At 51.4% G+C, this 23,649-nt stretch overlaps 2 protein-coding genes across 9 annotated transcripts; both read left to right on the top strand.

Annotated features, from left to right (window-relative positions):
* Window positions 1–389: 389 nt before the first annotated feature.
* STAMBP (STAM binding protein) lies at window positions 390–21,415 on the top strand. 8 transcript variants are annotated; one of them, XM_050715788.1, is made up of 10 exons: window positions 390–486; window positions 1,870–2,110; window positions 9,694–9,769; window positions 10,399–10,494; window positions 11,229–11,604; window positions 12,238–12,362; window positions 13,314–13,451; window positions 14,593–14,705; window positions 15,111–15,210; window positions 21,287–21,415. In XM_050715788.1, the coding sequence occupies exons 2-10, from the start codon at window positions 1,896–1,898 to the stop codon at window positions 21,365–21,367; spliced, it is 1,320 nt and encodes a 439-aa protein (XP_050571745.1). In that variant the 5' UTR covers window positions 390–486; window positions 1,870–1,895; the 3' UTR covers window positions 21,368–21,415. The 8 variants fall into 8 exon arrangements, with proteins under 8 accessions (XP_050571745.1, XP_035424630.1, XP_035424631.1 ...); XM_035568737.1 differs by lacking the exon at window positions 21,287–21,415 and adding an exon at window positions 15,673–17,524 and having other exon boundaries at window positions 396–486; XM_035568738.1 differs by lacking the exon at window positions 21,287–21,415 and adding an exon at window positions 15,673–17,524 and having other exon boundaries at window positions 401–515.
* ACTG2 (actin gamma 2, smooth muscle) lies at window positions 21,315–23,542 on the top strand. Its single transcript, XM_035568742.2, has 8 exons — window positions 21,315–21,458; window positions 21,545–21,673; window positions 21,759–21,869; window positions 22,197–22,281; window positions 22,365–22,526; window positions 22,609–22,800; window positions 23,017–23,198; window positions 23,300–23,542. Exons 1-8 carry the CDS (start codon window positions 21,333–21,335, stop codon window positions 23,441–23,443), a joined length of 1,131 nt encoding a protein of 376 aa, XP_035424635.1. The 5' UTR covers window positions 21,315–21,332; the 3' UTR covers window positions 23,444–23,542.
* The last annotated feature ends 107 nt before the right edge of the window (window positions 23,543–23,649 follow it).

A 23,649-nucleotide genomic window follows, 5' to 3' on the forward strand; every position in this document is an offset into this window, starting at 1 on the left:
ACTTTCAACAGCGAGGGCTTTTCTTGACAATTTACTTGACAACGTGAAGAAACAGGACCTGGCCTGTCACTAGGTGATTTCTTTTCCTCTCATCCACTTTTGATAAATTTCTGCAGCGCGTACGCTTTTTGTGCTGGCTCCGTTCGTCCAGCTCGACGGCAGAGAGGAGCCCAGCGGGCCTTGTGCTGAGGGCTCTTGGGAGGGAGCGGCCCCTTTAAGGGCCGGGCCGCTCTACTGACGTCATGAAGCCGGATTTCCGCCCGGCTCCCCGCCACACACGCACACACACCCCCCACGTAGCGGCGGTACGGGACAGGAAGCGGCGGCCGGGCCGGGCGGAAGGCGGCTGCGACGTGTGCGGATGCGGTGGCGGCTCGTGATTGGCTGCTGAGAACGAGGCGGGGAGGGCGGGGCCAGGCGCCAACCCGGAAGCGCGGAGGGAGGGACTGAGGAGGCCGCGGCGGCGACGGCTCCGTCCCGGCGCAGGTCGGGCTCGGGCCGGGGCCCCCCCGCAGGTGGCCGTGGGGGCTGGGGGTGGCCTCTCCCCGTCCCCTCCTCGTCCGGGGGGCGGCGGTTGGGGGGGCCGGCAGCTGGTTGGGAAGTGCCTTTCCTCTCCCTTGGGGGAAGCGGGGGGGGGGAGCCGCGAGGGGACCGCGCCCTCCCCCGGGGGGCCAGCGGCTGCGGGGAGGCGGCGCTGGCCGGGGGCACGGCGGCGTCCCACGCTCCCTGGGATAGGGGAGGCCGGGTCCCGCCCGCAGCCGCGGCCCTGTCGGGTGCCGTAAGGGAGCGGCTGGGGGCAGCGGTTGTCGGCTGGACCCTGTCCTGCAGGCCTTATTTAGGGAAAGAGCGCCCCTCCCCTCTGAGGTGAGGCCTGAGAAGCACCAGCCCGCTGCAGCGAAAAAGGGCTTTTCCTCCGAGGTAACCCCAGAAAGGCAATGCGTCCGCTGCTTGGGGTCGCTGGGCAGCGTTTCGCTGTGGCTGGGACCTTTCCCCCATTTAGGAAGAAGCTGTGGGGAAGCCTCACATAGCCGGAAGGTTTAGAAGGCGCTTTGGTTTCAGCAGCGTGATTTCATAGGAAATTTAACCCTTGCAATGGTCTGAGGGGGCTTTTCCAGGGGAGCTGAGCTTTCAGTGTAGGGGAGAGTGCTGAGGAGACTTTTGGGGCTCTCTGCCCCAGGTGATTTCAGCATTTCCTTGGCTTCAAGTTTGTTGGCTTGTGCCGTGGCTTAGGAGGTGTTTGTAGGAGCTAGGCAGAAGGTAGATACGCAGATCAGGTTGAGGTGCATTCGTGGTGTGATGGCAGTGCCTCCCACAGCACAGGGAACAGAGGGATAGTGCCTGTGCCTGGGCAAGAGCAATGTGGGCTCGAGCTTGATGGGTAGGGACAGTTCTGCTGAGCAGCTGCTGAGCGCCCAGAAGCGTGGCCTGCAGCCCTCATCACTGCTGTATAAGCGAAGCAGTGGGTGCTGCCATGCAAAAACCCTGCGCAAAGCTTCTGCTGCTCAAGTCCAAAGGAAATGCTTTTGCCAGTTTGCCCCAAATTAGCGCGTGGCACTGGTGGTGTTACATGGAGAGACAATTAGCAAGGAAGAGCCATTTTGGGTAGGATTCAGATTGGTCAAACCCTGGGCTGAACTCAATTGCCGAGGACTGATCTTGAATTTGTGGCTGTCTTTCAGGTTGCAAAGGTAAATATCCAAGTGCTGTGTCCAAAAAGAGCCTAGCTTCCCCCAGATTTTTCTCTCAGAACTACCTGACCTGGGTATTAAGTGCTTTTCTGCTGGAGGATGGGCTTCTTTAAAGGAAACTGGACGAGATACCTGGTCTACTACAGTGGTTTTGACACACTTGACTTTCCTCCCACTGCAGAGTAAGTCAGTGCTGCAGCAGCGTTGATGTGCCTCATTATGCCTGACCATGCCAATGTCAGCCTCCCGCCAGAGGAGCGTGTCCGAAGCCTGATCCAGATGGGGAGCGCTGTTGAAGTGAATGAGGATGTCCCACCGCGACGCTACTACCGCTCTGGCGTGGAAATCCTCCGCATGGCGACGATTTACTCAGAGGAGGGAAATATTGAGCATGCCTTCATTTTGTACAATAAGTACATCACGTAAGAGCAGCTCTGCTTCATTTGCAAGCAACCTGTGTTGGTGCAAGGGGCTGTGGGTTTTATGTTGCGTGTTTTGAGTGTGTGCAAACATGGTGAGGCCTTGCGAAGCTCGAAGAACCAGGTTCTGTCCAGAGTTTTGCTGCTTTTGAATTGCAGAGGCAAAGATACAACCAGCCTGGTTCAAGTGACCAGGAAATGTTGCAAAGGTGTGAGGTAGAAGCACAAAAAAACACTGTTCACTGCTTTGCAGGATGTAGGTAGAAATTCTCTTTAAAATCAGACTTGCCTTGTATTCCTCTTTCCCAGAGCAACTCCTCTCCAGCGAGAGAGGTGTTGGCTCCCTGTGGCTAGGTTGATCTCGATAGCCATGATGTCATGCAGATTAGCAAGGATAAGTGGCCAAAGATCTCGGTATCAGGTAGCTCTCTGGAGCAGATACAGGCTGGTTCCATGGTCCTTTGATAAACCAGTTTTGGAGGAGAAGCCTGCTTTATGTCTAAGCTACTACAACCTTTTACAGCAGGCAGCAAATTCCTACTTCAGTGCAGAAATCAGTTATGTAGCATTCAAGGTTTAGTTCTACTTCTTGGAAATAATATAATTCCATCCCTGTTATGCATGTACGTAGGCACCCACACCTTTTTGAGGAATGATGTGAGGAAGAGTACTGAGTTTGAAGAACCTGACACCGGTCAACTGGCTTGAACAGTGCGTGAGATCCATGGGTCCTGAGTACCCTTCTAGAAAGCCCCAGGTTAAATATAAACCCATCCAAGACCCTGTATGGTATCATAGCTGCTGGGTCTCCAGCTCAGGGGCTGTACATGTGGACAAGTGCACAGACATTCTTGCTGCCACCTCTGCAGCTGGCCAGGAACAAGCCATCTTGGGTCTGAAAGCCACGCTGCTGAGCATACACCGTGCCAACGTGGTGACGTGGTATCGGGTCTGGCTTCTGTCTGAGCAGCTCAGAGTAAGAGAGAAGCAAACGCGTGCCTCTAGATGCACCTGCCTGTGCTCACAGGGCTGAAAGTTGTGACCCTCGGAAAATATCTCAATGGCACCGAGTATTCCGTTCCTTTAGGCTTTTTGGCCAAAATCCTCAAATCCTCCGATCTTTACTCAGTTTCACTCAATGGCCAAAGGGCTGAGTCTGCTCTCTGCTTCGCTACCTCCTTATCCAGAAAGAGCTTGGCATCTCCATGGGCATTTTCCTGCCCTGCGTCTGTGCACAGGGTTCCTGCCTCAGCCTCTTTAAACCCAACACATTTTTCTTTGATTAGCGTTGCTTCCCACATTGCACTTCCTAAGCTTTTATGGTCATAGTAGCGAGCGTCCCAGGAGGCTGCACAGGGAGCTGGGAAGTGTAAAACCCGCGGGAAGTTTTCCAGGCTGGTTACGTAGCTGGGGCTGAAGGAGAAACTCTTCTCTAACTAAACAAATGAACTAAACGTGCCTTCGCTGTTTCATTACAGCAGTAAGTGCAAGTGTGTTTTCTCTCCAGTAGCTTTCAAATACTTGCGGCATTTACGTTAGCCTGGCTGCTGTGCTGCAGGAAAGGTGAAAAACTTTCCCTTTGGGGTGTGATTTCTCACACTGATGAATATGAGCTGCCAGCCTGGATTATCCGAAGATAAAAGCTTAATGTCATCATCTAATTTCTCTAATCAGAAGTGTAGTGCTGTATAGCTCTTCTGAAAGCAGGAGGCTTGACATGCAGTTTTTGAGGTGTCCTTCCCCGAGGCTGTGACCTGGAAGGCAAGAACAGGACTGTAGTTGGAGCCTCTGATGGGACTTGCTGTGCTTTCCTCTTTTTTAGAAACGGGACCAGGTTTTTTTTCCCTGATGCTTCAGGCCAAATCTCTGGTCAGTGCTGCAGCTATGGGTTTGGCTGCTTTTCCTCAAAGACCAGCTCCTTAACGGGAGCATATGGACTAGTACAAGCTGGAACTTTATGAAGGGCAGGATTCTAACCCTGATAAGCATGTGAGAGGCTCCTGGCTACACCCCTGCACATGGTGAATTTGTTGGGAGCAAGAACGCTGTCCTCAGGAGTGAGTCTGTGGCTTGGTGTGGACTGCATTTTTCTCTCAAAGAGTGGTCAGGTGCTGGAACAGCCTGCCCAGGGAGGTGGTGGAGTCACCATGTTCAAGAATTGCCTGGACAAGGTGCTACGATATGTGATTTAGTAGCTTAGTGGGCAGTATTGGTGATAGGAGGACGGTTGGACTAGATGATCCTTTCCAACCTTGTGTTTCTATGATTTTATGCATGGCTTTAGGAAGATAGATTTCTCCTTATTGCCCTACATGACGATCCCTATGGCTGATCTCAAGGCCTGAATTACACAGTGGGATCTGTGTAGTTGCACCTGATTTGCAGAGGCATCAGTCTGGGGAGAGAATCTTGACTGGATGTGGGGTAGTCAGGAGATGGATCCATGCTAAGATTCCCACTGAGGCAAGCCAGTTCCCTGCTCAGCCCCCAGCCACATGCTCAGTCTTGTCTAGGTCCTTTGGCTGCTCAGCACCTCTGTTTCCCATGCTGAAATGAAGCTTGTCGCCCACCCACTCGATAATGTGCAGGAGGGAGTCATGGATGTTTCTAAGAATAACCAGGCTGGACTTTACGAACACCAGTCTTTCACCTTGGAAGACACAGAATCACAGAATGGGTTGGGTTGGAAGGGACCTTAAAGATCTTCTAATTCTAACCCTACTGCCATGGGCAGGGACACCTCCCAAAAGATCACGTTGCCCAAAGCCCCATCCAGCCGGGCTTTGAACACTTCCAGGAATGGGGCATCCACACCTTCTCTGAGCAGCCTGTTCAATTGCCTCACCACCCTCTGAGTGAAGAAATTCTTCATTATTTCTAATCTAAATTTACCCTCTTTTAGTTTAAAACCATTATTCCTTGACCTATCACTCTACTCCCTGACAAAGAGTCCCTCTCCTGTGTTCTTGTGGGCTCCTTTTTGATACTGGAAAGTCACTATTAGGTCTCCCCAGAGCCTTCTCTACAGGCTGAACAACCCCAGCTCCCTCAGCCTGTTTCCATATGAGAAGTGCTCCAGCCCCTTGATCATCTTCATGGCCCTCCTCTGGACGCGTTCTAATACTTCCAGGTCCTCCTTGTGCTGGGGGCCCCAGAGCTGAACACGGGGCTCCAGGTGGGGTCTCACGAGAGCAGAGCAGAGGGGGGACCTCATGAGGTTCGCCCAGGCCTGCCTCTCAGGCCTGTCCAGGTCCCTCTGGATGGCATCCCTTCCCTCCAGCATGTCGACCATACCACCGCACAGCTTGGCGTCATTGGCAAACTTGCTGAGGGTGCACTTGATCCCACTGTCCATGTCCCCGACAAACATGTTGAACAGCACCGGTCCCAGTACTGACCCCTGAGGAACGCCACTCGTTACTGATCTCCACCTGGACGTTGAGCTGTTTGACCACAACTCTTTGAGTGTGACCATCCAGCCAATTCCTTATGCAATGAGTCATCCATCCATCAAATTCGTGTCTCTGCAATTTAGAGACAAGGACATAATGGGGGTCAGTGTCAAATGCTTTGCACAAGTCCAGGTAGATGATGTCAGTTGCTCTTCCTCTATCAACCAGTGCTGTACAATGCCACCAGATTTGTCAGGCATGATCTTCCCTTGGTGAAGCCATGTTTTCTGTAGTTCCCTGGGTCTTCCTTTCTTCCCTTTTTAAAACAGGGATTGTTTCACCTCTTCCAGCCAGCAGGAACATCACTAGACTGCCACGACTTCCGAAATATCATGGACAATGTCTTAGCAATTACATCCGCGGGTCCTGAGGAAACTGGCAGAGGTATCTCATCAGGCCCCATTGATGTCTGCACCTTCAGGTTCTTTGGATGGTCTCAGACCTGATCTTCTCCTACAATGGGTGGCTCTTCATTCCCTCAGTCCCTGCCTTTGCCTTCTGGGGCCCAGGCCATGTGGCTGGAGCTCTTGCCGGTGAAGACTGAGGCAAAAAATTCATTGAGTACCTCAGCAGCCTCCATATCCCAGGTGACCAGGTCTCCCATTTCTTACAAGAAAGGGCCCTCAATTTCCTTAGTCCTCCTTTTATCACTGATGTACCTATAGAAGCCTTTCTTGTTGCCCATGACATCCCGGGCCAAGTTTCATTCTAAAAGGACTTTGGCTTTCTGTACTTGATTCCTGGCTGTCGCGTTAAGGGGTGTAGCTGATTAACCGTTCCAGGTCCGGTCAGGTTCAGGGTACTGAACTATTGTCATGGATTCACCAACAGTGTAACACGCACGTCCTCTAGTCACGTTCAATGAGATCACGGCTAGGAACAATGCAATTAAGTGCAATTTATTACAGCAACAGGTACACAGGGTACACAGGTTCTTTGGATTGCCAGTGATAATTTACTGTCTGCAAAAGCAAGCTAGCATGCCTGAAATGCACAGGTGCACAGCCTGGAAATTAACACATTAAAAGGCACAAAGACTCTAGAGATTTCTAAGTTTCCACGGAGACACCTCGTATGACCAAGCGTTCAAATCTCACCCAAAGGCATCTCAGTGTGTGTCGGGGGGGGGGGGGGAAAGGGAGGCTCAGCCTGTCGACTGATCCCAGAAGTCAGGAGGCCCTCATGATGCTATATTCCCTCGTGATGGTATATTTCCTTGTTATGGTATCTCCCTGATGGTGGTATCTTCCCTAACATCCCCTTTCTCTTAAGCCAATTTATATTATTTTCTGTCTTTTAGGTGGAGCTTGAGTGACTCTGGTCAGGCATACCTCAGTTACGATTGGTGCAAAGTTTTCTCACTTTCGTTTAAAGGTGTAGGCTCCGAGAAATTCAGAGCGCGTGCTCACTGAGGGGTGGTCGCACCTTGGAGGCGGGTAGCTTTTGGGATGGAGGTGTGTTTTGGTATTATAATGATATTATAATGAGCAAAAGTTCACTGGAGTACAGCATTTTGTCAAAAACATGACAGGTCGTTGGCTCAGGGTAGCAAAAGTGCAATCTATTGGTCTCGGTGACCGATACAAGAACGGTCGAGTCCCCCTCTTGTCACAGAGCCTAGCCGCGGTGTCTCCGCTCTGCTCTACACTCCATACTGTGCCTTAGAGCCAGCACACCAGGTTCCCCCAGTGCGGTAACATCTAAGGTTGGAAGCGCAGGGAATGCTCAGGTAATGCAGCTACGCTCTAGCCTGAAAGCCTCTTCAATGCTGTACATTTTCTTTAAAATGTGAGTAGTAGTTTAATTTTCCTAGTCACTTTAGGCAATTACTCCCCACTGGCTGCTCAGACAATGTCTCTGTATCCCTCCCAGGCTATCTGTCCTTGCTTCCATGCTCTCTAGGCCTCCTTTTCTTACTTGAGTTTGGCCAGGAGCCCCTTGTTCCTCCATGCAGGTCTCCTGGTGTTTTTGCCCGAATTCCTCTTTGTTGGGATGCATTGCTCCTGAGCTTAGAGGAGGTGATCCCTGAATATTAACCAGCTTTTTCAGGCCCCACCCATGGTACTCTACCAAGCAGTAGAATTTCCTGTGGTATTTGGACTCCTGGTTTGCCTGTGTGGCTGTGAGCTGCTAGGATTGGCTCCAAGAGTTTGTGTGGGGTGTTAAAGGACTTGAGAGACACTGACTTGGCACGTGTACCATAGTAGTGCTTAAAAATAGCCTGTAATGTGGCTACTCAGTGCCAAGCAGCTGCTGCTCATAGTGGACTTGGGAGCAGTCAGAGGTTTGAACAAGCCCAAAACTTCTGGCGATGGGAGCTGCAGGTTTAAGTCCCGCCAAGCCTCAGCTGGGCTGTGGACAGGAGTCATGAAGCATTCTTGCCCTTCCTCTGCCTCCTTCCTCAGCCTACTGCTGCATGGTCTTGCCTCAAAGTCTTCCTCTGGCTGCCCAAAGCCCTTGCTGTGTCCTGCTATCCGTGTTTCCCCCCGTTTGTGACGTGTGGGAAGCCAGCTGCCTCTGCTGTTTTTTCCATCCTCTCCAATCCAGCCTCTGCTCTTAATCCTTTGCAATTACTCCCTTCCATTTTAATCTGCAATCTCTTGGCAGTGATCACAGCCTTGTTTTGTCCTCTTGACACAGTGACCTACTTTGCAACCACCAGCTAGGAGCAGGGACCTCACCAGTGGTTTTGGATGGATTAGCAGCTTCTGTGTGGTGTGACGTGTTTGTGCCGATCCTATGGTGTCTGGCAAGAGCATCCTCACGCCCTCTGTGGCAACCAGGAGCCGGGTTTGCAAGAAGTCCTCACTTTTCCCAGAGGACTGGGGTTTTAAAGGAGCTGGGTTTATTGCACACACAGAGACCTCGCAGTGTGAGGAACATTCTCACTCTGTTCCTGCTGAGTCTTTCCCACTTGCCTCTCCTTGGTTTGTTCATGCTGCTCCCTGAGGCACAGTCTAGTCCTCTCTACCCTTCTTCCTTGTGTACGTGCATGAGGCTGCTTTCTACTTATTGCTGTAGCTGAAGGAGCTGGGGGACATCCTCCTTCAGATGCTGGAGCGTTGTAGCAAAGAGCCAGGAAGCAGGGCAGGTGTTTTTGCATTGTATCCAAAGCTTTGCAGGTGCTTTGTCTCCTAGCCAAGCCCTTGTCTCCTGCTAAGCTTGCTGTGACCTCACCCTGAGCACACGGTTTAGTGCACCACTGGGTGCAACACCGGGTTTAGTGCTCACAGAGGTAACTTAAGGATGGCTCAGGCCTGGGGAACTCTACAGAGCTGAGCAGGAGTGAACCTCCCCGTGTCTATGGGCTTTTCACCTTGCTGGTGTGCTTGCAGTGCTCTTTCTCCGTGTCTTCACCTTTGTGTCCTGAGTTGCTCCCTGGAAGTTGGTGGGAGCTGTTATCCTGGCTACTGAGAAACCTGTTCACAGCTGTGCTGGGAGCAAGGTGATGTTGAGCTCAGTCTTGAAGTCTGCTTAGAACCAGCCCTGCTGCCCAGAAAGGTCTGAAATACTGCCCTGTCTTCCCGGGATTGTCATGCAACAGAGCCAAAAGACTTCTGATGTAGCAGCTGAGGATGCTGTGAACTTGCTTTTAGCCTGCCTGCAGGTTTTCTTTTCACGGTCTGAGTTAATTTTCCCATCTCTTGCAGAAACTGTTTTCTTCCCCCATGCAGAAGGATGGTGTGAGCAATGAGTCAGCTGAATCCTTGAGTTTGCCTGTTCTCCCCTTGGGTGCTCACAGAGGTGTAGGCAGGTGCCCAAGGACCTTCCTGAATCACTGCCAGTGTCCTTGGTGTTTTAGACTGGTTTATCAATGTTTCTGTTTAAAACAAACGTATTTATTCCTGAGGATCATCCCCAAGCCTGGGTGGAAGAAAAATCCTGTGCAAGGTGCTATCCTAGGATTGAACAAGATTCCCTGTGTGTCATGAAGAGCTCAGAAGCGATGGGGGGTTTAATGTAGAAAGGCAGACAGCCGTCCTGACTGCAGGAGCAAAGCGCCCAGGGAAGTGGCGGAGGAGGGATACTGCGCTGGAAGGGAATGAACTGTACCCCCCAAAATCCCACTTACTATGTCGTGCTTGCCCCTTTCTGCTGGGATTCAAAAATGCAGTTTCTCTCCTGTGTTTACAGGCTCTTCATTGAGAAGCTGCCAAGGCATCGTGATTACAAAACCGCTGTCATACCTGAAAAGAAGGAAACAGTGAAAGTAAGTAGTAATGTTGCCAAGTGTTTAGTGGCTGCTGTTGGAAGTGATTTAGGGTTGTAGATCGTGGGTTTTGGTGGCTCTGGGAACTGCACAAAGTCTGAGAAGCCTTGGCTTGCCCAGGCAGCCCTGACCCCTTGGGAGTTATAGTTTGGGCTCTTACTCCATCGTACTTGTGCAGGGCTGGCTGTGGTTGTATCCATCCAATTTACTTTCTGTTGAGCGCTGGGGCTTCCTTTCTTTCATGTTAAACTCTTTGCTTTTTAAACACTGTGTGGCTTTTCCCTTTGTGGTAGCTGGGTGCAGTGGTCCTAAAGAGACTTACCAGGGGATCCTTGGAGATTGCTCACAGCCACAAGAAGCTACTGCTCCTCTGCTCAGCTTTGACTAGAAGAACAAAGGACTGCACTGCCTAAGCACTTGCTCTGTGTTGGCTGGTGGTGGTGCTGTCTGTGCCACACTGCTACAATGTGCCTATCTGCATACTCTCAGCCCATGTGCCAGTGGCGCTGGAGCTGCTCAGAACCTTCCTGCCTTGTGAAAAAGAACAAGGTTTAATTCTTGCATCCATTCTGGTCCTGTTTTTCTTGTCCTGGGGCTGTTGCACTTATGATTGTATTTTCTTCCTTCAGAAACTGAAAGAAGTAGCCTTCCCCAGAGCTGAAGAGCTCAAGAAGGAGCTGTTAAAGAGGTACGCCAAGGACTATGCTAAGTACAACGAGCAGAAGGTGAGTGAGAGTAGACTGGAGGCTTGTCAGAAAACCCAGAAAACCCTCAGCCACAAAGAGCTTGGAAGAAAGCAGGGCTCCAGGGCTCCCTGGGTGCTAGAGAATGTGAATTCTGGGTGGCCTGAGCTTACAGGGTACTTCTTCATCACCTATGGCACGAGGCTGTCCCAGTCATGTCTCTGCTGTCATTATGTAGGTGAACCTGTCATAGCACCCCTATATGTCATTTCATAGCACGTTTAGGAGGCAGTCTAAGCTGGGACTGTTACTTGTTTTTTTCTCTTTGTCCCAGTGTGAGGTCTGGGTCTGAGTCATAACTCAGAAACTCAGCTCATAGCAGCATGAGTGAGGACATGGGGTTCTGTGTGCAAAGCAGAAAACTCTGCAGTCAGTTTTACTGTGATTTTTCTATCTCCGAAATAGCACTTTCCCAATCTGGAATTATAATCGCACACAAGGGGGTAGGTAAGGCAACAGTTTACTGCTCTGGTCTAGCAGGCTTTGCTGATGGAAGTGCTGATTTCTGTTTTGCAAGGTGAAGATTCTGTGCAGGAAGTACTTTCTGTTGGTTACCTTCTGCAGACTCTTTAGAAGGAGTCTTGCTGTGATTGCTGAGGGTCTACAGGCAGCAGGTTCAAAGCTACAGCTCTAAAGGAATGGCATAGGCTCCATATTCTACCTTGGTCTAGTGTTCCCCTATCTGGTGGTGTCCTTTGGCATATTTCTCCTTACAGAAAGAGGAGGAAGAGGAATTTGCACGCAACTTGGCTTTGCAGCAGCAACTGGAAGAGGAGAGAAATCGTGTAGCCCTGATGAAGCAGCAGCAGGCAGAGCAAGAGCAGTTTCATGTCTTTGAGGAGATGATTCGACAGCAGGAGCTGGAGAAGGAACGTCTGAGGATAGTGCAGGAATATGGAAAGCCAGAGCCAAGTCCAGAGTCTCTGGATGGACCCCTCATCCCTGACATGGAAAAGCCCCCAACTGATTTAATCCCAAAGGTTCCTGCCTCTCCAGTTCACCCTGCAAGTCCATCAGTGGAGATTGTCTCACCCAAACCTCCTGTTGTGGACAGATCTTTGAAACCTAGTGCTTTGGGCAACACAGAAAACAGTTAGTACATATCAGTGCACCCTTCTCCCTTTCTGGGTCTGAGCCAAACGCAGCTGAGGAGCTGAGCTTCTTGTCTGGCTTTTGGAAGTATCTCATCGGAGCTCCATCCCTTCTGGGGATTTGGTGTTCCAAGTTACTGGATGTTCTCCTGCTGTCCAGCAAAGGTTTGCAGGGCTGGGAAGAACTGTCTCCTGTTGCTAATTGGGCCCCAGTCTCTCTACTGATCAAAAATCTACAGTCTGTTTGGCTTTTGGTCTTCCTAGTAGCTTGACCAAATTCTCTTCTTTTTCCAAACATGATTCTGAAATACTGATTCAGATGTTTCCAGGTGACTGGTTCTTGACCAGAGAAACATCTTTAAATGACATTTTTTGAGCATTTGTGTTTTCATTTTTTTTTAACGAAATGCTGCTTTTGGCAGACTTCTAAACATCATTCTGTGTATCTCTTACCCTATTTTGAAAGAGGTATTAATGGTAACTTTATCTGTGGCTGCCACTGTAATTGTAAACATTAAAATAGTTTGTTTGCAGGCTGAAGTTTTTCAGTCTAGTCCCTTTAGTTACTGACCTGAGGGAATATCCCTCTGGTGTCCCCAGCTATCATTGCTCATTGTGTTCCTAATTCCCACAGTTGCAAGCATGGATGCCCTTCGCCAGGTCATTGTCCCTAGGGAGCTGTGCCAGAAATTCCTCCAGCTGGCTGATGCCAACACAGTCCGAGGAGTGGAGACATGTGGGATCCTCTGCGGTAAGCTGGTAAGGTGGTAATACTAATTAAGAGCCTTTAAGTGGTGCAGAGGCCTTTTCTTAAAGTGTAATAGCTTTGGAAGTGGCTAGAGGACCCTGACTTTGCTGTGAAAGATCATAGTGCAGTTTCACTGATGACGAGGATTTCATATGTGTTAGGGCTGGTCTGCCTCTCCTTTTCCTCCTTTTTATGTGAGGATTTCCTCAGGCTGTATGTGAGGAGTGTATGTCAATGTGAGGTGACAGCTACCAGGTCCCTATTGATGTTCTGCTTCCTTTCTCACTTCGATGGCTCTGCTGATTACCTGCCTCAAGTGCTCCTTTGTTGGCCATGACAGGCAGCTCAGTGAGTTGTCCTTTTGGTACCAGCAGGACTGGGGTCCCAGTTGTGAGCTAGGACGCTCACCAAGACGAGGCTGTGCAAGCACAGGCTGAAGACAATTCTTCCTCAGAGAGTTTGCCCGCACAGGTTCATATTGGCAGCTCCAGCCTATGCCCCGTCAACTGGGGCTGTTACGCTTAGAGAAATTTGCTTTCAAATTAAACAGCTTGATGTAGCAACTTTCTGCAATCCAGCTGCTTGCAGATGCTCGGTGACTATTTAAATATGAGTCATCAGCTCTTACTGAGTGAGGAGATTTCCTTTGGTTGGGTGTCCAGGGCTTCTCTGAGTTCTTATGGGTATTCTGCATAGCAAAGCCATGGCCAGCTCATACTGAAAATCTAGGACTCCTTTGTCAGTAGCCTGCAGTACCATTTCTGTGACCTGCACAAGGATGGTAGATGCACTCGTGGGCTTTTTTCTAGAGCTGCTATTTCCCTCGCTGGACCCCTGAGTGATGAATGCAGAAATGCCTCATTCCCAAAGCTTAGGAAATTACCTTGCACCAGTGGACCGTAATAGTGTTTCCTCTTTGGGGGGTGTCTGGAGGGTAACAGCCTCCCTGTGCTGCCTTGCAGATGAGGAATGAGTTCACGATAACCCACGTCATCATTCCCAAGCAGTATGGAGGCCCTGATTATTGCAACACAGAGAATGAGGAGGAACTTTTTCTGATCCAGGATCAGCATGGCCTCGTTACACTTGGCTGGATCCATGTGAGTCTCTCATCTTCACATCCAGACTGGCCTTGTATTCAGCTGGGGAGAAAAGGGGTGCAGGAAGGTGGGTTGGTGAAGGAGGATTTACTGGAGGAGAAAGCGTGGAGCTGGCAGCATCTTTTTAGTTGGATTTCTCTCTCTAGTGCAGTCTCTGTCACAACTCACACTGCTGGAGAAATCCAGGCCTGTTTTAAGTTCAGATCCCTTCCTAAAGCATCAGTCCCTTTGGAAATTAGATGTTGGGCTTGAAGTTCATGCAGCTAAAATCAGAACATTGCAGCCTCCTACATGGAGCTCCTGCTGTCAGTGCCTGGACTCTCCAATGATGCGTCCCTGTGGGAGCACAGCTTTTTGCAGACAGCTGTGTGCTGCTCTGCTGCGGGATGTGCCAGCTCCAGATTCCTCCACTGGCTCCAGTGCTGCCCTGCTGCCTGTCCCCACAGAGCCTTTGGCAGTCGGATCGATGCCAAGCAAAACGTTTGGTGCTGCTGAGTAATCTCTCGAAAGCAGCAGCTGCCTCAAAGGTTCTGACAAATAAATGCCTGCTGGATGTGCCTGATATGTGTAGGGTGTCTGCTTCCAGTGTTAACTCTTCAGTGATAGCCGTGTAACATCCAGGGACCCTCAAGAATACCTTTGACCTAGTCTTGGCAGCAAAAACCTAACAAGCAAAAGGAGAAAAGGGGAAAAACATTTCTGCAGGAGTTAGGCTATAAAATCTAGCTCTCAGCCAGAGCTGGGGAAGTTGGATGTTGCCTGTGATTGTACAACTCTTGACCATCTTGGTGCAATGGGTTATCTTGAAGTTTCATGGCAGTATTATATGCATCTGGTGCCTTAGACGTAGCTGCACTGCAGAAGCATGTGAAGTGACTGACCTGCATTTAAAGCAAGGAAAGTGTTGTGCATTAAAATATGAATTTGCATAGGACGTTGCCAGAAATGTAGAGTATCTGCTGTACTTTTTCCAAATGGAAAGGAGGAACAGATGTTTTGGGGCAATCCAAAGCCACTTTAAGTGTGCACACAGGTCCGCTGTGCCTCTTCTCCATTAGGACCTCCACTTGGCAGCCGCAGTCTGTTTGAACTAGTTCTCCAACCCTGCTGTAATTTCCTCTCATCTTGTCATGTGTTTCAGACTCACCCCACGCAAACAGCTTTCCTCTCCAGTGTGGACCTGCACACACACTGCTCCTATCAGATGATGTTGCCGGAGTCCATTGCTATTGTGTGTTCTCCAAAATACCAGGAGTAAGTATGGTTATGGGGAAGGACAAGGCTTTCCCTCTGCCTGTGGCTGGACAGGAGGTCTCTTCAGCAAGTTTTGAACAGCTGTTCACCATCACCTTTTTTCTGTTGGATTCCTGGTGTAGGAATAAAATGTTAAGTGATGTGATAAAAGTTTTACCAGAAGAGGCTGAAAGAGTGTATGATCCAATGGCTCTTCTGAGCTGGTTCAGGGAGGGTCATATCTGATTGCCCACCCCTGAAAGGAGGCCAGTCTGCAGCCACAGACTCGGAGAGGAGCATGCTGCAGCATGTGTTGTATCTTGTGCTTGAGACAAGCAGACTCAAACATGCTCTTTCAAACACAGAAGCAGCTGATTCTATTTGCAGAGGCTTGAGTTGTACAGAGCATGTGTTTATTTGCTCTAGGACAGGGTTTTTCAAGCTGACAGAGCATGGCCTGGAGGAGATCTCTTCCTGCCGGCAGAAAGGATTCCACCCGCACTCCAAAGACCCTCCTCTCTTCACTGTAAGTCACCCCACAGGGCACCTGGGGCTGTAGTACTGTATGTTAGCATATTGGACACTTCCCTTGAGTTTATATCTGTATCGAGATGCTATGCTATGGCCCAGGACAGGAGAGATTCTGTCAGGGATTTGCTTCTCACTAGAGTTGAGGTGCAAAAGATTTCTGATTTGATAGCATGTGTTGGAGGTGTGATGCAGAGCACTTATCCGTAGAAGCAGATCCAGGCAGTAGCAAAGGTTTGTATTTGAGGGAGAGATTTGTATTTGTATCCTGCAATGGTCTCTTCATTGTACTGGGCGGGATGCTAGTTTTGGTCTGTCTTGGTTTCTTCCCTGCAAAGAGAGAGCAGTCCTGTGAAAGCCACTGGGTGCAGGTTGCCTCAGGAGGTTGAGGAGACTCACCTGAGCTGTGGAAATATCTGAATAACACCCTGTCCCTTCTTTCTTCTCCTCTCTCTTCCAGACCTGCAATCACGTGTCAGTAGTCGAGAGAGATGTGGTACTGATGGATCTCCGATAGGCCTCTTGCCTTAACCGTTTACTGTAAAACCATCTTACCTTCCTTCTATGCCTAGGGAAGTTTTTCTTTCCTCCTGTAGCAGATGATTTCTACTGTGTAATGACCCCCCTTCCTTCCTGAGTAGTCACAGTGAAATCAGTTCCCTGACCTCAGTGGGAGCATGTGAAATCTTGTTGCCTGGTGTTGGACTGGTGAAGTGGTGTTGAGGTTCAAGGTGTGGGGAAAAGCTAACTGGAAATTCAGACAGAAGCTAACACTGAAGCAATTGCTTAATCTGTGGCTTGACCAGCATCTTGGGGGGTTCCCTGTGAATTGCTGCAACCTTGAGGTGTGAAATCACTTCAAGTGCTTTCTGAAGTGGGACTTGCCCAAATTAACCCATACTTCGCTTTGCCTCACTTTCTGGGTTGATAAATTGTGGCCTGAGTGTGGCTGGTTGGGAGTAGATGAATCTTTGCTGCAGTTTAAAATCAAACCTTCCTAACACCTCTCACCCCAGTCAAGAGCCCATCCTTGCTGACCAGTCTTCTGAGCTAGAACATGTCCTGCTTGCTGGTGCTGCAAGGTTTCTGCCCGGTGAAGCAAGAAGGGGCCCAACCATTGTGCTTTCCCCTTCCTTTGGGAAACACCTATTTCGGTGTTTTCGGGGAGAACGTACCTGGATGCAGCACTGCTTAGTTCTGGCAATGTTGAGGAGTGTCTCCTTACTTTATTCCTTTTCCTGTATGGAGCATTCGCTCCAGCTGTTGCATTGGGCTGCCCGGTGGGGGCTTGGGTTTGGCTTATGCTGGTAATCCAGTGGAGGAGGTTCTCCCATCTCTTGGCTGCGCTGTTAGTGGACTCCACGACTGATACACACCCCGGGACTCAGCTGCTTGCCCAAGCTTGTGGACAGGTTGTGCTCCTTCAGCCCTCAAACACTACCACTCCCAACTGCCTCTTCAGTTCTCAAAGTCTCTCCTTGCCAAAACAAGTGCTCCGTGACATCACTGTTATGCAGTACCCCAGCTGGGGACCTTCTCTAAATTACTCATATCAGATGACAAGCAATGATTTTGCTTCCCTTTGCTGTCTGTGCCGAGCTTCCACTCTCACTTATGCTGGTTTTGAAAGGGAAAAAGTAGTATTGAAAGGTGGAAAGTTATCTTGCCTCAGAGGACTGAGCATGATGTACAGCCTTTCCACATTCTTTGGCAGGATGCTCTGATGATCAGCACATGTCCATGTGGGTAAGGGAAGAAAAGCAGGAGCTGCCTTTCCACCTGGGATACGTACATACATGTTATATAGGTCGTGTCCATGTACTTCTAAATACAAAATGGCAAACAAAATTTGTTGGTGTACAGCTTAATACAGAGGGATTGTATTATCTCCTATGGATTTCTCTTCTTGCTTGTTTTCTTTGAGCTAACTTGTTGGGCTGGCAAGGTGTAGGGAGTTTCTGAGAGTGGTGAGGGAATCAATTTATTTATGTTTTTTGTTTATTTGCAACAGCCACCTCCTTGACTCTTGTGTGACAAACTGCTGCCGCAATCATTTTTGCAGTTTTGGAAACAGACTCCTTGTGGCAGCAGGAGGGAAGCTGTGGGATTTCATGGCATCCTTAGGAACTAACTGTGAGACCTAGTTTATTTTAACTGTTCTCTGAGGTGGGTTATGCTGCCTTGACGTAGGGGTATTCATCTCACAGCTGTACATGGAAGGGAGCAGTCCGCTCTCCAGCCTGATGTCTCCTGAAGCAGCAATTCATTCAATTTCATGGTGCATATCACAATAAATTTGTCTTAAGTCCTTATCCCTGAAGGTCTTGATTTTTGAGCTGACCCCAGCATCAACCAGAGAGAGCCAGGGAGAGGAGCTGGTGGCAAATCACTGCTTCCTTTGTAAGCTGTCCCAGTGACCAATAAACCCTGCTGGAGAATTTTTCAAATTCCTTGCAGTGTGGCCCCACGCAGGAGCTGCGCTTCTCATGTCAGTGGCTGGCTGCTGCCTCACACCCTGCCCTGCTCTCAGAGCTGTTTTGTGTGTTTTTTTGTTTGTTTGTTTTTAATTGCATTTTTGCACTTAGGGTCACTGAGTCATCATTTTTTTGCTTTGGAATGAATTCTAAAATCCCGTGTCCCACCAAGCCATCCCATCTGTCCAGCTATGGCAGGGCTGCTAGTGTTTGAGCAGATGTGACTCTGTTATACCTTAAGATCACTCAAAATGAGGTTGAATTTGGTGTGAGCTAAGCCTAAATGAAAGCATGATTTGCAGGAATTTTTGTTTTCTGCAACAATGAGGGCTGAATGTTTTGGGGGGCTTACCCGCAGGCAGGGAGCAATGCTTATCTCAGCCTCGGGCACTGGAGCAGACTCAAATCCATGTTAGAGCTCCCATTGCCGGCTTCTCTATCCTCAGAGAGGCGGCTGGAGTAGTTTAAAGCACAAATGTTACCCATATACGGAGGTGCTGAGGGCTGGCAGTGCGCAGGGAGGTCTGAAATCTCCTGGCCAAGTTCAGCGGCCGGCTTGTGTGCCCCCCCACCCCCCCCCGCTTCCCACGTTCATCGTAGCCAGGCCAGCCTTATGTGCACCGTGGGATGCTTTGCGTTCCTGTGAGCATCCCGGGGCAGCCGGCGTCTCCCCCTGCAGCTGCGGGACAGCCAAACGCCAGCAGGGCTGGCGGCTGGATTGGCTGCGGTGGCCGAATCTTTCCTTTTTAGGCTGTGCGCCTGCTCCAGCTCAGAGCTTTGCCGCAGCAGTCCTGGCTTTAAACCCCTTGTGCTGAGGCTTTGGGATGGTTCAGGTCCTGGTGTGGGGAGTATTGCAACATGGAGACAACCTGCATGTCCCTGGGAAAAAGGAGGGATTGAGACAGCTGGGAATTGTCTCCAGCTGACAGGGGCACAGTGGGTTTGTGGCCCCACGGTTTGCACCCCCCACACATGGAAACAGCTTGGTGGCTTTGGGCACAGTCCCCCATTTTCCCATGGTGGGACACAGTCATTCAACCAGCTCCATGGGGCTGTGGTCCCCCACCTCCACAGGCTGCATGTATGGGCACACTGGGGCCTGGCATCTGTATTGCCTTCATCCAGCTTTTTTTTTTTTCCTCACTCTGCTGTTTGGTTGTGTTTTTTTTTTTTGTGTGTGTGTGTTTTTTTGGTGTTCTTTTTTTTTTCCAAAATGTCATATATGGCAACCTTTTGCCTCAGTGACCTCATGCTTGGCAGTAGGCCAGGGGACCCAGGCTAGGATGTGAAGCTGCAGTGGGCTCCCTACTTGAGCTGGGAACATGCAGTGAGAACACTAACAAGTGCACAGCCAGGGTCCAGGGGAAAAATCCAGCCCAAATGAGCTGAGGTTTCCCCCCAGTGAAGGGGGATTACCAGGGCAGAGCCACTGATGTGGGACATTGTTAGAGGTGTGGGTGAGTTGGCCGTGCCAGGGAGACACTGCGTCCCCATTCTGGCCCATGCAGTGACAGCTCTGAGGCCAGAGGGACTGTCAGGACTCCTGTGTCCGTTTTGGAAGAGTGACTCTGCAGCTCTTGAGTCCTTATTGCTGCACCAACACCTCAGCGTTCCTGCCCTGAGCATGGGTTGGGACCTGATGACACAAAGCGAGAGGCAGCACCTGCCTTGACTGCCCTGTGCATCAGTTTCACCATTTCCAACCCCATAACTCTTGGAGGCAGTTCTAGGGTGTCTCCACTGCCTCCTCCCAGCCCCAGGAGCTCGGGAAGAGGCCCCAGCATGGGACTGCTGCCCTTAAAAAGGCACAAGGGAGTTTAGCAAACACTGGTGGGGCGGGGCGGGAGGCAGGGGCTCATTGCCTGCCCGAGGGGCAGCCCCTATGCTGCAAAGGGGCAGGAGACGCAGGGACAGCACCCCCACACACACCCCACCCCACCCCTAGGGTGGGCTGTGCTCATCCTGCTTCTAAACCTTCCTGGGGTGGCTGTGAGGGCTCAGTACACCAAAGGTGTGGGGGCTAGGCTTTGAAGAACAGCATCAGGCTCAACGACAAAGGGATTTGTGGCCAGGACGTGCAGTGCCAGAGGAACTTTTTAACTACTGGGACGTGGGCAATGCTACCAGCAAGCTAGTAGATGCTACCCTGAGCATCTTTGGCTTTGCACAGAGCTGAGCCTCCCTCCCCCCAGCCGCTATGGGGCATTGGCACCCCAAAAGCCCAAAGATGGGAGCAAAAAGAGTGGGAAAAGTCTCAGGGAGGAACATCTCCCTGGCATGGGATGCTGAGGGTGCAAGGGACCAAGTCCAGTGCCTCCTTGGAGGCTGCAATACACCAGCCCCATCACCTGGTGTGGTTTTGGTGTCTCAGGCATGCTAAATGCACAGCACAACCCCTCCCCCTCCCCCCCCCCCCGCCCAGCCACCTCCCTCCCAGGCAGGGTTGGTCCCACCAGGGTCAGAGAGGGCCAAAGGCCATCAGACGTTGCCCCATGAACTGGAGGTAATTCCATTTCAGTTTTGCTGGAACGTCACTTATAAGGACTTGTGTCTGGCTTGTTTATCAAAGCATAGCATAAAAGGAACAGACTCACCAATGGGTTATTGCCTCCCAAGCATCCCCACATAGATTTTTTTTTTTATAATAATTAACTGTGCTGGGTCCTACCATCAGCCCAAGGTCAATTTAATGCAATAAAACACCTTATATGGCCATATGGCTAACACACCATCACTTAGCCTATTTAGGGTCTTTGTTTAGAGAGGATCCGCCTCTGAGGTTTCACGGGCTCGCTGGTATTTATACCAACGGCACATCGGGACTCGGTCCCAGAGGAAAGGAGCTCTTGCGTCTGTGGTGAGTATTGCCCAGAACTGATTTCTCTTTGCTTGCAGGAACAGGAAGGAAAAAAACGCCCTGTTTCCCCCAGGGGCTTTGGGGTGCCCTAGGGCTTCTGGAGTAGCCTCAGCTCAGTTTGCACAGCACAGGGAGGTGCAAAACCCAGCACGACCCCTCCGGCCAGGGTCTTCCGCAGAGCTGAAGAAAGCTGGGCTGCAGCCAAAGTGGGACATGCATTTCCAGTCATGGAAAATCCCCACTTTTTTTTTTCTTTAATATATTTTTGGGCTATTTGCCTGCTTTCTTCCAGTCTGGAGAGTGCATCCGAATGTTTTTTCCCATTTTTGGGAAAGGCTGCAAGGGGCCCTGCTGCCACTGAGATGGGATCGGCAGCCACTGGACAAGAGGGCATTGCCTGCCTCCCTGCTGCCCGCTTGGGGGGCACTGGCTCGGGACAGCAACACCGGAGCTCCCTGGCAACAAGCCAATGGCATTGAGGCTTTGGAACCAATTTTGGTCATCGGATGGCACAGGAGGAAGAAGTAGCGCTGGCACTGGGGTTGGCCATCGCCCCGCTCTGAGCATCATGGCCTGTGGAGGATTTTGCAGAGCCATGCATCCCCACAGCTGAAGCTTCCCCTGCAGCAAAAGGACTCAAACCCTCAAATTACCGAAAGCCCAACCTAGTAGCACAGCGTAACCCTGTCTCTCCCTCTCCTCACCACCGCATTTAATGCTTTTTCCCTCCACCCCCACCCCAGCTTTTCCCCCAGGTCCCCCTGAACACCAGCCTCTCCCGACCCCACCATGTGCGAGGAGGAGACCACTGCTCTGGTCTGTGACAACGGCTCCGGGCTCTGCAAAGCTGGCTTTGCCGGTGATGACGCCCCTCGAGCCGTCTTCCCCTCCATCGTGGGGCGGCCTCGGCACCAGGTGGGTACCTGGGGGTCTCTCAGCTCTGCTCCTTCCTTTAGTGGCTTAAATAAGGCTAATGCGGCTGTCTCTCCTGGTGGTGTTAGGGTGTCATGGTAGGCATGGGGCAGAAAGACAGCTACGTGGGTGACGAGGCGCAGAGCAAGAGGGGCATCCTCACGCTCAAGTACCCCATCGAGCACGGCATCATCACCAACTGGGATGACATGGAGAAGGTGAGAACCTCCACGGGACAGGGAGCGGGCAATGGCTCCAGGTTCATCCCATGGGAAGACCCAACTTGTTCTCTGCCTGCCATAGATCTGGCACCACTCCTTTTACAATGAACTACGTGTGGCCCCTGAGGAGCACCCCACACTGCTGACCGAGGCACCCCTCAACCCCAAGGCCAACCGTGAGAAGATGACCCAGGTATGGCGCTGTGCCTGCCACGGGGCGGCCCCTCCACCCAGCTGCCCCATGAGGGTTTGGGGGGGGGGGAGTTGCTGAGCATGGGGGGGACCCGTTCAGGGAAGTGATGGGGGTGACAGGAGCAGGCAGGGGTTAAAGCTTTGTGCTGCAATAAGGGCAGAGATCTCCACAGTTAGCTCGCAGGCCATGCACAGGCTCAAATGTCCACACTGTGCACTGACCCACGTGTTTTTCAGTGCAGTGCACAGCCTCACGGTTTTTGGTGTAATGCAATGTGGAAACCCATGTCCCCAGCTAACTCACTGCCTTTTGCACCCTTCCTCGCAGATCATGTTCGAGACCTTTAATGTCCCTGCCATGTATGTTGCCATCCAAGCTGTGCTTTCCCTCTATGCATCTGGCCGCACAACTGGTGAGTACCATGTGTGGTATCTGCCAGCTGGGACAATTTGAGATGCTGTTGAGCCCCATCCCTTGCCACTCTCCCCTTCCCAGGCATCGTCCTTGATTCTGGGGATGGAGTCACCCACAATGTGCCCATCTATGAGGGCTACGCTCTGCCCCATGCCATCATGCGTCTCGACTTGGCTGGCCGTGACCTCACCGACTACCTCATGAAGATCCTCACTGAGAGGGGCTACTCCTTCGTCACCACCGGTATGGGGATGGGGAAGCGGGTGCTGGGGTTGGGGGCCACCACTGAATGTGCACTGAAGCCACCTGCCACTGTCTTTTGCAGCCGAGCGGGAAATTGTGCGCGACATCAAGGAGAAGCTCTGCTATGTGGCCCTGGACTTCGAGAATGAAATGGCCACAGCTGCCTCCTCCTCCTCACTGGAGAAGAGCTATGAGCTCCCTGACGGGCAGGTCATCACCATCGGGAACGAGCGCTTCCGCTGCCCTGAGACCCTCTTCCAGCCCTCCTTCATCGGTGAGCCCACCCAGTATTACCCCACCACAACGGCAACCAGGTGGTGATTTTCCAGTGGTGCTCCGCAGCAGTGTTTCAGGGTGTCCCTGCAGTGCATGCACCCCAAATGCACCCAAACTGTGGGATGAACCCACGGGCAGCTCTTCTGGGGAACACTGAGGGGGAGAGGGGGGGAAAGGGGAATGCTGGAGAGCTGACAGCCACCTTCTTCTCCAGGCATGGAGTCCGCTGGCATCCATGAGACCACCTACAACTCCATCATGAAGTGTGACATTGACATCCGCAAGGACCTGTATGCCAACAACGTCCTGTCTGGTGGCACCACCATGTACCCTGGCATCGCTGACCGCATGCAGAAGGAAATCACAGCACTGGCCCCCAGCACCATGAAGATCAAAGTAGGTGGGGGGGAACATTCAACCCCCAACCCTCCCCACTTTGGGGCAGTCTGGGGGGTGCGGTGGACTCCATCCTGCCCTAACGGCCTATGTCTTGCCAGATCATCGCCCCACCGGAGCGGAAGTACTCGGTGTGGATTGGCGGCTCCATCCTGGCGTCCCTCTCCACCTTTCAGCAGATGTGGATCAGCAAACCCGAGTACGACGAGGCCGGGCCCTCCATTGTCCACAGAAAATGCTTTTAAGCACCCCCTGCCTGGTGCCTGGGCTGGGGCGCCCTGCTCCTCCTCTGCCCCCGCTGCTCCTCCCTGCCGCCCACTGCGCAATAAAACCTTTTCTCCAGGCTCTGCCCCTTTTCTGAGAGATTTTGGGTTGTGTGTTGTGGGGTGGGAGGGATTGGGATGGGAGGCAGGGGTAGTGGGGGAGGAGCAGAGGAGCCCTGACCCCTGCT

This window comes from Cygnus atratus, chromosome 27, assembly GCF_013377495.2.
Source record: "Cygnus atratus isolate AKBS03 ecotype Queensland, Australia chromosome 27, CAtr_DNAZoo_HiC_assembly, whole genome shotgun sequence".
In the NCBI taxonomy this organism is placed as follows: domain Eukaryota; kingdom Metazoa; phylum Chordata; class Aves; order Anseriformes; family Anatidae; genus Cygnus; species Cygnus atratus.

Coding starts and splice junctions, on each gene's coding strand:
- ACTG2 (XM_035568742.2), top strand. CDS start 21,333: ATGTGCGAGGAGGAGACCACTGCTCTGGTCTGTGACAACGGCTCCGGG. Junction 21,674..21,758: donor ACTGGGATGACATGGAGAAG/GTGAGAACCTCC, acceptor TGCCTGCCATAG/ATCTGGCACCACTCCTTTTA. Junction 22,801..23,016: donor CTTCCAGCCCTCCTTCATCG/GTGAGCCCACCC, acceptor CTTCTTCTCCAG/GCATGGAGTCCGCTGGCATC.
- STAMBP (XM_050715788.1), top strand. CDS start 1,896: ATGTGCCTCATTATGCCTGACCATGCCAATGTCAGCCTCCCGCCAGAG. Junction 9,770..10,398: donor AAAAGAAGGAAACAGTGAAA/GTAAGTAGTAAT, acceptor TTCTTCCTTCAG/AAACTGAAAGAAGTAGCCTT. Junction 14,706..15,110: donor TGTTCTCCAAAATACCAGGA/GTAAGTATGGTT, acceptor TATTTGCTCTAG/GACAGGGTTTTTCAAGCTGA.